This window comes from Chiloscyllium plagiosum, unplaced genomic scaffold, assembly GCF_037043375.1.
Source record: "Chiloscyllium plagiosum isolate Xiang-an unplaced genomic scaffold, Cpla_swu_hap1 HiC_scaffold_18, whole genome shotgun sequence".
Lineage (NCBI taxonomy): Eukaryota > Metazoa > Chordata > Chondrichthyes > Orectolobiformes > Hemiscylliidae > Chiloscyllium > Chiloscyllium plagiosum.
The window spans coordinates 139,432-153,325 of NW_028270156.1; the positions used below are offsets into that span (position 1 = coordinate 139,432).

Consider the following 13,894-nt stretch of genomic DNA (forward strand, 5'->3'; position numbering starts at 1 on the left):
CATAAAGACGACTACGTGTGGACTTGGAAAACATGGACATGCTGCGTCGGTTTTCATAATAGGTAAGAATGAGGTATAGACATCAGGGTGGTAGGCTGCAAAATATTAGAAGAAACTCAGAGTGAGAAGAGGTGCTAAATGCATGAGATATACACACTGCCTTAAGGGACGCAAAGCCAGAGCCCTGGCAGTAATTTTCAAATCCTCTTGGTCCATAGGACTGGAGGACTGCTAATATTGTCACATTATTAAAGAAATGGAGAATGGATAGACTAGGAAATTGCAGTCCAGTCAGTGAAGACGTTATTGGAAAGAATTCTGAGGGATAGATATACAGTATCTGCATTTGTAGAGACATGGACTAAATTAAGCATAGCCAGCACGCATTTGTTAAGGGAATGTTGGGTTTGACAATTTTTTGAGATAACCAGAGATGTTGATGAGGTTCGAGTCATAGAGCTGTACAATATGGAAACAGATCTCCGATCCAACTTGTCCATGCTGCCCAGATATTCTAAATTAATCTAGTCTCATTTGCCAGCTTTTGGCCCATATCCCTCTGAACCCTCCCTATTCGTATACTCATCCAGATAACTTTTAAATCTTGTAATTCTTCAGCCTCCGCTTCCTCTGGCAGCACATTCCATACATGCACCATCCTCTGCGTGAAAAAGTTGTCCCTTTTAAATCTTTCCCCTTTCACCTTAAACCTATGCTGTCTTGATTTGGAGTCCCTTACCCCCTGGGGAAAAGACCTTGGCTATTCACCCCATCTGTGCCCCTTATGATTTAATAAACCTCTATAACGTCACCCTTCAGCTTCCGATGCTCTCGGGGAAAATAGCCCCAGCCTCTTCTGTCTCTCCGTATAGCTCAAACCTTCCAACCCTGGCAGCATCCTTGTAAGTATTTTCTGAATCCTTTCAAGTTTCACAGCATCCTTCCTATAGCAGGGAGACCAGACTTGAATGCAGTATTCTAAAAGTGGCCTAACCAATGCCCTGTTACAGCCGCAATATGATTTCCCAACTCTTGTACTCAGTGCACTGACCAACAAAGGCAAGCATATCAAGCCCCTCCTTCACTATCCTGTCTACCTGCGACTCCACTTTCAAGGAACTATGAACCTTTACTCCATGTTCTCTTTGTTCAGCAACACTCTCCAGGGCATTACCATTAGTTGTATAAGTGCTGCCCTAATTTGCCTTTCCAAAAAGCACTCTTCACATTTATTTAAATTAAACTCCGTCTACCACTCTTAATAGATTTGATGTGATTTTCATGGAGTTTCCCATGACATTTGATATGGTATGATCAAGAAAGGAGTTAGCTGAGGTATCTTTCTTTGACTCCAGTGATTTCTGAATGTCCAAGAGGACTCAAAAATGGCTAACGCAAATCTCCTGTTTAAGAAGCGGGGGAGGCAGAAAATGTGAAATCATAGGCCGTTTGGCCTGACTTTAAGATTTTAGAGTGCATTAAAGAGGATGAAATTGCACAGTATGTAGAAGTGCATGGTAGAATAGGGCAGTGTCAGCACGGCTTTGTGAAGGGTAGGTCATGCCTCACAAATCTGTTAGAATCCTTTGAGGAGGTAATGAGTAAGTTAGACAAAGGAAAGCCAGTGCACAATCTATTTGGATTTCCAGAAGGCCTTTGACAAGGTACTGCACAGTAAGCTGCTAAATAAGCTAAGATCCCATAGTGCAAGGTACAAACAGGGATCCAAGATTGGCTAGCTGGCAGAAGACAGAGCTGAAAATTGTGTTGCTGGAAAAGCGCATCAGGTCAGGCAGCATCCAAGGAGCAGGAGAATCGATGTTTCGGTCATAAGCCCTTCTTCAGGAATGAGAAAGGTGTGCCAAGCAGGCTAAGATAAAAGGTAAGGAGGAGGGACTTGGGGGAGGGGCGTTGGCAATGAGGAGATGACCTGGGGGGGTACAGTGAGAGAGGGACTCACTGAAATCCTTGTAGAGGGAGGAAGAGAGCTGCTTCAAGGAAGGCATCCTTGCAAGAGGATTCGCAGTAGGTTAAAATCAACTAATGCAATCCATTTATGTGACTGCTCCTCTTTATCTACTACTTCAGCAAATCTTTTTCTTCCTTTTGCCCTTGTCGTCTGCCACACTGCCAAATTTGTTAAGTCTGGCTTTTTGCTGCTTTAGCAGAATTACTGGTGCCGACAGATTCACTGCTAACTATTACAAACCATGAAATGTTGGGGAATTGACATGAGAATGCAGGACAAAGTGAAATACTAAGTACAAGTGTGAAGTTGAAAGAACTTGCATAAAAACTGTTTGAATAAGTATTTAGCCTATTTGTAATTCGAACTGCACTTATGTCACTCATATAAAGAAAAGCCTTACCTTTTAACTACATTTCATTTTCATTTTAGACTGGAACTTCTCACCAAGAGCAAATTATCCTAAAAAACCGAGTTGCAGAACTGGAAGAGGAGAAAGGAAATCTTGAACAAAAAGTGAATGATCTTGAAAAGCTAAGACTGCAAAATGGTACTTTAGTGATTGGTTTTTAATTATTTTGTCATTTTGTTCTTCCAAACATTGTGAGAATGGTGAATTTTTCTTGCAGAGGAGCTTCTGGCAAAATTAGAACTGTATGAAGAACAGCAACAGAAAATGCAAGCAGATCTTGAACAGATGACCAAACAGGCAACTTCCCAGGTCTGCAAAATGTTTTGTGTTGTCTGTAATTTATTAATATACAATACTTTGGACTGGTAAAACACAAGTTGTATCATCTTAACAGTCACAATGGAATCTTTTTCAGATTAAGTTTTATTGTTGCATATTGTACACTTTTTTTATGCTATGGGGTATTTGACAAAGTTTGTCTTCCCTATTTTTCTTGACACTTTTGCTTACCTGATTTGATATCTGCACTTTAGGTGTCATCCTGTTTCCATTAAAAAAAATTGTTTGTTTCCAGATATGTTATTGCATACATTTGGCCTGAAAATGCCTGCTGTAATTACCTAATGTAATAACTGGTGCTTTCACGCATTCTTGAATCAGTCTTAGTCTTTCAGAAAGTTCTGCAGCCAATGTTTGAACGATAATGTTATACTGAAAGATGATGACCTGTTGGCAAGAAAGAGTAAATAATGCAGCTGACATGAGATAACTAAATTTGTTGCAAACAGCAAAAATGTATTCTTGAAAATCTGCAGATAAATATTTTTCTAATCAACCTATTCAGAGATGTTGCCTCACACTCTGGTGTAGGTGGGATTTGAACCCAGATCTCCTTGAAATCTGGAGATTAATTAAGGTATATCTGAATAAGATGATTCAAAGATGTTATGATGCACTGTGGAGCAGTTGCGACTTGAACCTCAGCTTCTTGGCTCAGAGGTAGGGACACTACCACTGCACCGCAAAGCCCTTCGGTTTAAAAAAACATTTTTCTAATCACCTTATTCAGAGATGTTGTCACTCACCTTAGGAGCAGATAGGACTTGAACCCAGGTCTCCTGGTCCAAGGGTAGGGACTGTATCTCTATACTGCAAGAGGACCCTAATTTTTCATTTAACCTATTTTTCTAATGAACTTGCTGAGAGATGTTGCACATCTCTGGAGCAAGTCGGACGAGGACCCGGGCCTCCCAATCCAGGGCTATGGACATTAACACTGCACCACAAGAGCCTAAGGGGATAAATGCTAACAATCTTAATCACAACCATCTGTGGATTGAAGAAAGAAAAGGTACATTTACTACACGGTCAGTCAAAATATCTTCTTTCAAACCAATGTTAGAAGTGAGGACTTAAATCTTCCATTGTATTGTTGATGTAAAGGTATTCTTTCGTGAAAATCTACAATATCATGAGCAATAAGGATTTGAGAAATTCATCTATGTAGTTTTCTTGAAATATAAGATTTTTGAAGAGTTACGTACAGTACTATAGGGCTATCTACTACAATGTCTCTTTCATCTATTGGAAGAATTATATTGATCAGGTCAGCGGCTTTGTGGGGTGATTTGTAAATTTCCTGGTTGGCCTTCCTACCACCTTCCTGCTTCCACCGAACCTACATGTCTTTGGTCTATGGGAGGAACCAGAGCACCCAAAGGAAACCCTTCTGGACACAAGAAAAACTCCATACAGACAGTTGTTCAAGGCTATAATCGAATTTTGGTCCCTGGTGCTGTGAGTGCTAACCTCTGTGCCACCCTGTCTGTGCCTGCTGCAAGGGTCCCGTTTCCACACCACCTCACCGATCCATGCCTCCGGCTTCTCCATCAAGACATTATCCTCCTTTGGCATCTTCAGGGGACTCATCCTATTCCTGTCATGAGATAACCTACCTCGTCTGGAATTTAGAATCTGGGAATTTCTTTTTGTCCCAGTCCTGGCCAATTACACTGGTGGAATGACAGAGCTGTGACCAATGTGAGCAGCCAGTAATTTTGAGGTGGGCAGAAGTTCTATCTCCAGCCAGTTGCCATTGCTTGGAGTGTAAAATGGCTGTGGGGCTGCTCCAGTTGACAGGGATTGGGTGGGAAATCCCACTGTCTAAAGAAAATTGTGCCAATGGATTTTCAAACTGATTAGAGTACCTCTAAAAGCGATCATTCAATTACTGAATGCCCACTTATCACATTATTTGAAATAGTAAGTAATTGAAGACCAGAATTTCTTATGAATGCATTAACTTAAGAAAGAAGAGTAGATTTGCTAGTCAGAAGTGATGGCGCAGAAGGTGGCCTTTCAGTTCTTTGCACCAGCAGTAGTTTGATGCATTACCTTATTTTACACTGTTATCCAAGTATGATTGAGTAGCAGTTTGGCTTAATTATTAGTCGTTGGCTATCAGTTCCTAATTGTAATGACATTAACAAGAAGAATGAGTAATTATTGAATTGTACTTATACCTGACTGCAGACGTGCATTATGTCCCTGTAGACAAGTGAATCCGGCAGTGCTGAAGAACTGCAGAGTCGGCTGCTTGAGTGGCGAGAAATGGTTTCTGAATCGGCAAGGGGACAGGCCAAAGAGGAGAGGGCTGTCATGGAATTACGAATGACACAAATTGAGGAAGAAAGAGAAGGTAAATTTATGGGGCTCTGACGTTCCTAGTTTGTGAAAATCAGTTTTTTTTAAATTATAAGTAATCTAACTGGTAAATTAGTCTGCATTTAGGGTCCAGTTTGTTTAGTTAATTCCAATTGACATGCCAAATATTGGTAGCTATTTGAAACAGAGTTTACATGACCTTGCACTTACATTGCCAAAATGTATTCAGATAATTACAGTTTGAAGTGCTTGGAAATTGTTAATTACTGTCTGGCATGAAAATGACAGGAAAAGGTGACCTGACCATAGCAAACGAGAAATTATGGATAGTTGTAGATCTCAGGAAGAGGCAAATGAATTGGCCAAAAATACAGCAGACCTGAGGATTGAGAGCACTTCAGAATTCGGCAAAGGAGGGTAAAGGGATTGAGTAAGAGGAGGAAAATAGAATACAAGAGAAACAAAGAAAAAAAATGAGTGAAGACAACTTTAGTTCCCTTTACAGTCAGAAACAGGAGAAGTTGTTTTGGGAACAAATAGACAGCAGGACAGTTAATTGCATACTTTGGTTCTGTCTTCTCAAAGGAAACCTCAAATAACATTCCAAAAATGTTGGGGAACAGAGCGTCTAATGATACAGAGGAACTGAAGGAAATCAGTATTAGAAGGGAAATGGTATTGGGGAAATTGATTGGTTTAAAGGGTGATAAATCCCCCAAGCCGAATAATCTGCATTCCAGAGTACTTAAGTGGATGCATCAGTGTTCATTTTTCAAGATCCTATGGGCTCCTTTGGGTTGGAGGGTAGCTAATGTAACCTACTTTTTAAAAAGGAAGTAGAGAGAAGACATGAATTATAGACTGCTAGCCAATGTTAGGGAAAATTCTAGAGTCCATTACAACATTTAACCACAGGACAGTTGGAAAACACTGACAGGATTGGACAGAATCAGTATGGATTTATGAAAGGGAAGTCATGCTTGACAAATCAGTTGGACTTCTTCAAAGATGTAAGTCTTGGATTTGATAAAAAGGAGTCAGTAGATGCGATTTACTTGGACTTTCCGAAAGTTTTGATAAGTTCCCACACTAGAGATTGGTATCTAAAATTAAAGCAATTGGGATTGCCGGTAGCATGCTGACATGGATAGAGAACTAGTTGGCAGGCTGGAAACAAAGAGCAGGAATAAACTGGTCTTTTTTCAAATGTCAGCTATTGATTAGTAAAGTATCACAGAGATCCATACTTTGATCCTAGCTATTCACAATACATAATAACAATTTATTTGAGGAATCTAAATGTAATATCTCCAAGATTGGAGCTTAAGGTGAAGGAGCCCTGAGGGGGCATTAGCCATAATGTGATAGAATTCACCTGCAATTTGAGAGGGAGAAGCTGGAATCCGATGGTTTTACAGTTGAGTAAAGGTAACTACAAAGACATAAGGGAGGTGCTGGCCAGAGATGACTGGAAGGGGAGTCTAGCTGGGAAGATGGTAGAACAGCAATAGTAGGAATTGCTGGTGGTAGTTCACGAGGCACTGCAGAAATTCATCCTAAAAAAGATGAAATGTACTAAGGGGAGGACGAAGCAACCATGGCTGCCAAGGGAACTCGAGGATTGTATAAAAACAAAAGAGAAAGCCGACAATGGGTGAAGATTAGTGGGAAGCCAGAGGATTAGCAGTGGGCAAGTAAAAAATGAGGGGCAAAGGTAAAATATGAAGGTCAGCTTGCTTGTATGTAAAAAAAAGCTTGCAAGTGCTTTTTTTGTATATAAAAAGTAATAGAGAGTAAAGAGTGGATATTGGACCGCTGGAAATGAAGACAGAAAAGTAGAATAAATGGCAGAGGAACTCAGTTGGTACTTTCCGTCAGTTTTGACAGTGGAAGACAGCAACAGCATACCAGGTTTGAAAGTCAGGGGGCAGTGACCAGTGTAGTGACCATTGCGAAGGATTTGGTGCTGTGGAAGCTGAAAGGTTTGAAGGTGGGTAAGTCACCCAGATTGTGGAGGCATTGGTAGTGTCTTTAAGGAATCACTGGTGTCAGGGTGGGTCATAGAGAATTGAAAAATGGTTAACATAACACTCCTGTTTAAGAAGGGAGGCAGAAGATGGGAAATGATCTCAAGTCCTCAATGAATACTTTGCATCGGTTTTTGCAAGCAAAGCCGTAGGTGGATAGTGAGCCCACAGAGGGGTACGTTGATTATTCTAGAGCATGTCAGTATAAAACAGGAGGTGGTGGTGGTTGGTGTTTTGAAAAGCAGTAAGTTAGATAAATTTCCAGGACCTGATGGGATCTATCCCACTATGCTGAAGGATGCAGGTCAGGATATTGCTTAAGACGGGCAACCGGGGAATCGAGGATATTGCAAATTAATGATCCTTAAATCAGAGGTAGGGAAGTTATTGAAGAAGGTTCTTGGGATTTACTGATATTTGGAAAAACATGGACTGATAGTGATAGGCAGCATAACTGTGTGGAGAATGTTGTGTTGCACAAACTTGATTCATAGTTCAGGTGTTGTCTCCATGGACTTCAGCAAGGCTTTCGACAGAATCCCTCATGGGCTGCTGATACAAGAGGTGAAGTCACATGGGATCTGCAGTTGACATGGATGAGTTGGACTGAAGGGTCAGTTTCGTGATATATGACTCTGTGACCCCTGACTGACATTCCTTTGGTTCACTAATAGGTCAGGCCTTGATTCCTCTTTCAATGTTAATTCTGGTTATGCTGTAAGTGCAGTTGTGTTAGTCATTTTGGTGGTAAGAATGTAAAGCCAACTATTAGCATCATCCAGAGGAATGAGTGAGGTGAGAACTCTTCGGCAGGCATTCAGTATTTCTGAGAGGACCAGACAAGGTAATGACTTGACCGTTGGTGAGAAATCGTGCAAGATTCATAAGTAGAAAGGTAGGCAAAGGTGCAGGGTAGTACTGTTGTATAAAGATGAGATAGATGTAGAATTGGTTTGGGTGGAAATGAGGAATAGTAAGTGAAAGTCACAGTCTGCATGGTCAACAGGGTCCCAACAGTAACTGCAACATCAGGCAACATATGCAAGAAGTACAGTTGGGTGCTTGTGATAGGATAGATACATACAGTGCAGAAAAAGCCTTTTGGCCCATCGGGTCTGCATCCACATTACTACCACTAAATGTGCACACCTCTTAATTTCCTACATTTATTCCACATCCTTGAATGTTATGATATTTGAAGTACTCACCCAAATATATTTTAAAGGTTGTAAGGTTTCCAGCCTCCACTACCTTCCTAGGCAATGCATTCCAGATTCCCACTACCCTCTGAGTGAAAAAGATTTTTGACTGAATCTTCTGCCCTTTACCCTAAAACTATGCCCTCTCATGATTGACCTCTCCACCAAGGAGAACAACTGCTCCCTAGTTACCTTGTTCATACCCTTCATAATACGCCTCAATCATGTCCCCCCTCAGTCTTCTCTGCTCCAAAGAAAACAATCCAAACCCATCTAGTCTCTTCTTATAGCTCAATTTCTTTATCCTGGACAACATCCTGGTGAACCTCCTCTGTACTCCCTCTAATGTTAGCGCATCCTTCTGTAACGTCACAAGTCACACAAATTACAGTCCAACTGGTTTATTTGAAATCACAAGCTTTTGGAACGCTGCCCCTTCAGGTAAAGTAAAGAAAAGCATATAGGCACAGAATTTAAAGACAGAGATCAAAAGATCATACAAAGTGGAGTATGGAATAATAAGTCTCTGCAGGTAACCAAAAGTGTCAGATGATGTAAGTAAAGTGTCAGCAGCTGAATAGTTAAGTGAGGGGATGACCTATAATTAATTAATTAAGGCAGAGAGATACTTACAAAAAATTAAAAATAAGGTGGTGCTGGAGAGAAACCAAATGGCTAGAATAATAAAATAGGTATAAGAGTTGCATGCCAGGGGTCTAACCAAAGTAACAAGTAATCCAAAACTGTACAAACTAATTAAGGTAGAGAGATCATAACAAGATCATAGCATCCTTCTTTAGTGAAGTGACCAGAACTGTACACGGTACTCCAGTTGTTGGTTGACCAATGCTCTGTACAACTCCAACATTACTTCCTTGCTCTTATATTCTATGCCACGACTGATGGAAACAGTGTCCTATATGCCTTCTTAACTATCCTATTTATGTGCTCTGCCAACTTCAGGGATCTGTGAATAATCGCCCCAAGATCCCTCTTTTCCTCTCAAGTACCCAGTGTCCTGCTGTTCATTTAAATACTGGCTCATATTGCTTCTTGTTCCAAAGTGCATCACCTTGCGCTTATCAGGGTTAAATAGCATCTGTGATTAATCTGTCCATCTGACCAACCCATCAATATCTTCCTGTAACTTACTGCCATCTTCTTTGCTATTAACTACTCTACCAATCTTGGTGTCACCTACAAATGTGCTTAACATTCCCCTCACATGTTCATCGATATCATTTATGTGTAGAAGAAACATCAAGGATCCCAGTACTCATCCTTGTGGTATACTGCAGGACACTTCAGTCACTCAAACAGCCCAGTTCCTGTTACAAAGTCAGTTTCTGATTCATCTTGCTAAGTTTCCCTCGATTCCATGCACTTTAACTTTGTCAATCAGTCTCCTGTGTGGGACCTTGTCAGAAGCTTTGCTAAAATCCATTTAAACTACATCAGTTGAACTTTTCTCATCCACACCATTGATCACATTTTCAAAAACTTCTAACAAATTTGTTAAGCATGATCTCCCTCTGACGAAGCCATGCTGACTATCCCTAACTAATCTAAGTCTTTCCAAGTGGATGTTAATTTGCTCCTTCAGAATCTTCTCCAGTAGTTTCCTTACCACTAATGTGAGACTGACTAGTCTGTAATTTTCTAGTTCATCTCTACCAACTCTCTCTGAAAAAGTGGAACCAAATTAGCCATCCTATGGATGGCAATGATCATGAGTACTTCTAATCTACACACAAAACTGGAAAAAGCAGATTAGCTGTAAAAGCCTGGATGAGGAGTTCAGGTTTTGCTTTCAAGATAGTTTCTTACTGCAGCACGTTTTGGAACTAACTTAAAATAAGTTGTATTTAGATTTGGGGTTGTGTAATGTGACAGAGTTAAGACACTGTGAAGTAGCAGTGAACGCAATGTGATTGAATTTTACATTCAGCTTGAAAGTGTTACGACACGGGTAAACCCCCCTGCTTAATTTAAACTAGCAACACAGAAATGATTTATCCCGTGCAGTAATATGTGAAAACTTGAGAGGCCAAAAACTATCCTAGAGGTCACTGAAACACATGGAAAAGTACAGCACAGAACAGGCACTTCAGCCCACGATGTTGTGCCGAGGATTAATCCTGATCTAAAATAAAATAACTACGCACCCCTCAATTCACCGTTGTCCATGTGCATGTCCAATAGTCACTTAAAGATCCCTAATGATTCTGCTTCCACCACCACCGCTGGCAATGCATTCCATGCATTCACAACTCTCTGCATAAAGAACCTATCTCTGACGTCTCCTCTATACCTTCCTCCTAATATTTTAAAACTATGACCCCTGGCACCGGTCAATTCTGCCCTGGGGGAACGTCTCTGGTTATTGACTCTATTCATGCCACTCATTACCTTGTATACCTCGATCAGGTCACCTCTCTTCCTCCTTCTTTCCCGAGAGAAAAGTCCACACTTAGTCAATCTCTCTTCGTAAGACAAGCCCTCCAGTCCAGGCAGCAGCCTGGTAAACCTTCTTTGCACCTCTCCAAAGCCTCTGTATCTTTCCTATAGTAGGGGACCAGAACTGGACACAATATTCTAAGTGTAGTCTCACCAGAGTCTTGTAGAGCTGAAGCAATACCTGGCTGCTCTTAAACTTGATTCTCCTGTTAATGAAAACCAAAACACCACATGCTTTCTTAACAACCCTATCCACTTGGGTGGCAACTTTGAGGGATCTATGCACTTGAGCACCAAGATCCCTCTGTTTATCCACATTGCCAAGAATTCTGTCTTTAATCCTATATTCAGCATCAGGTTCGACTTTCTAAATGCATCACTTCGCATTTATCCAGGTTGAACTCCATCTGCTATTTCTCAGCCCAGCTATGCATCCTGTCTATGCAGTGCTGCAGCCTGCAATAGCCCTTGATACTGTCAACAGCACCTCCAACCATTGTGTCATCTGCAAATTTACTTACCCACCTCTGAACCTCCTCATTCAAGTCATTTTATAAAAACTACAAAAAGCAGAGGCCCAAGAACTGAGCCCTGCGGGACACCACTCATCACTGACCTCCAGGCAGAATACATTCCATCTACAATCACACTTTGCCTTCTGCTAGCCAACCAGTTTTGAATCCAGAAAGCCAAGTCTTCCTGTATCCTATACCTCCTGACTTTATGAATGAGCCTACCTTGGGGAACCTTATCCACTTCCCGCTCCTCTGCCCTTGAGCCCCGCCCATCCAACCGTCACCAGGACAGAACCCCACTGGTCATCACCTACCACCCCACCAACCTCCATGTACAGCGTATCATCTGCCGTCATTTCCGCCACCTCCAAACGGACCCCACCACAAGGGATATATTTCCCTCCCCTCCCCTATTAGTGTTCCGAAAAGACCACTCCCTCCGTGACTCCCTCGTCAGGTCCACACCCCCCACCAACACAACCTCCACTCCCGGCACCTTACCCTGCAACCGCAAGAAATGCAAAACTTGCGCCCACACCTCCCCCCTTACTTCCCTCCAAGGCCTCAAGGGATACTTTCATATCCGCCACAAATTCACCTGCACCTCCACACACATCTGCTGCACCCGATGTGGCCTGCTCTATATTGGGGAGACAGGCCGCCTACTTGCGGAATGTTTCAGAGAACACCTCTGGGACACCCGGACCAACCAACCCAACCACCCCGTGGCTCAACACTTCGACTCCCCCTCCCACTCCACCAAGGACATGCAGGTCCTTGGACTCTTCCATCGCCAGACCATAGCAACACGACGGTTGGAGGAAGAGCGCCTCATCTTCCGCCTAGGAACCCTCCAACCACAAGGGATGAACTCAGATTTCTCCAGTTTCCTCATTTCCCCTCCCCCCACCTTGTCTCAGTCAAATCCCTCGAACTCAGCACTGCCTTCCTAACCTGCAATCATCTTCCTGACCTCTCCGCCCCCACCCCACTCCGGCCTATCACCCTCACCTTGACCTCCTTCCACCTATCGCATTTCCAACACCACTCCCCCAAGTCCCTCCTCCCCACCTTTTATCTTAGCCTGCTGGACACACTTTCCTCATTCCTGAAGAAGGGCTTATGACCGAAATGTCGATTCTCCTGTTCCTTGGATGCTGCCTGACCTGCTGCGCTTTTCCAGCAACACAGTTTCAGCTCTGATCTCCAGCATCTGCAGTCCTCACTTTCTCCTCGAACCTTATCAAATGCCTTGCTGAAGTGACCAAGTTGATAGCCGAAGGAAGGGCTGTTGATTTCCTGTACATGGACTTGAGAAAGGTGTTTGATAAGGTTCCCCATTGTAGACTGATGAAGAAAGTGAAGTCACATGGTGTGCAGGGTGTTCTAGCTAGTTGGATAAAGAACTGGTTGAGCAATAGGAGACAGAGAGTAGGAGTTGAAGGGAGTTTCTTGAAATGGAGAAAGGTGACCAGTGGTGTTCCACAGGGGTTAGTGTTGGGGCCACTGTTGTTTGTGATATACATAAATGATCTGGAAGAGGGCACTGTTGGTATGGTCAGCAAGTTTGCAGATGACACAAAGATTAGTGGAGTAGCAGAAAGCATAAGGGACTGTCATACAATACAGGAGGATATAGATAGTCTGGAGATTTGGGCGGAGAAGTGGCAGGTGGGATTTCAATTCCAGATGTGAGGTGATGCATTTAGGTAAGATTAATTCTAGAGCGAATTATACAATGAATGGAAGAGCCTTGGGAAAAGTTGATGGGCAGAGTGATCTGGGAGTGCAGGGTCCATTGTACCCTGAAGGTTGCTGCACAGGTGGGTAGAGTGGTCAAGAAGGCATATAGTATGCTTGCCTTCATTGGACGGGGTATTGAGTATAAGAGCTGTCAAGTCATGTTAAACTTATACAAGACATTGGTTCGGCCACATTTAGAATACTGTGTACAGTTCTGGTTGCCACATTACCAAAAGGATGTGGACGCTTTGCAGAGGTTGCAGAGAAGGTTTACAAGGATATTGCCTGGTATGAAAGGTGCTAGCAATGAAGAGAGGTTGAGTAGGTTAGGTTTGTTTTCATTAGAATAAAGGAGATTGGGGGGGACCTGATCGAGGTTTACAAAATCTTGAAGGGTATAGACAGGGTGGATAGAGACAAGCTTTTTCCCAGGGTGAAGGATTCAATAACGAGAGGTCACGGTTTCACGGTGATAGGTGAAAAGTTGAAGGGGGCTACACGCTGCAAGTACTTCACACAGAGGGTGATGGGCGTTTGGAACGCGTTACCAGCAGAGGTGGTAGAGGCAGGCATGGTAGATTAATTTAAGATGCGTCTGGACAGATGCATGAGTAGGTGGGGAGCAGAGGGATACAAATATTTAGAAATTGGGCGACAGGTTTAGGCAGTAGATTTGGATCGGCTCAGGCTTGAAGGGCCAAAGGGCCTGTTCCTGGGCTGTACATTTTCTTTGTTCTTTGTTCTCCCTGATCATTCTCTTATCCCTCATGTATGAGTAAAATGCCTTTGGGTTCTCTCTAGTCCTTCCTGCCAAGCCTTTATCGTGCTACCTGCTGGCTCTCATTAGTCCATTTTTGAGCTCCTTTCTACTAAGCCTGTAATCCTCTAATGCTGTGCTAGATCCTTGCTTC

At 42.5% G+C, this 13,894-nt stretch overlaps 1 protein-coding gene across 10 annotated transcripts in view; it reads left to right on the forward strand.

Annotated features, from left to right (window-relative positions):
* LOC122554676 (uncharacterized) overlaps positions 1 to 13,894 on the forward strand; it is a 282,146-nt gene that overhangs the window by 95,927 nt on the left and 172,325 nt on the right. For all 10 annotated transcript variants that reach the window (XM_087996227.1, XM_087996232.1, XM_087996228.1 and 7 more), the window contains 3 exons: positions 2,399 to 2,516; positions 2,596 to 2,687; positions 4,932 to 5,076. In XM_087996227.1, coding sequence (XP_087852353.1) covers positions 2,399 to 2,516; positions 2,596 to 2,687; positions 4,932 to 5,076 — 355 coding nt within the window. The remainder of the gene's footprint in view (positions 1 to 2,398; positions 2,517 to 2,595; positions 2,688 to 4,931; positions 5,077 to 13,894) is intronic.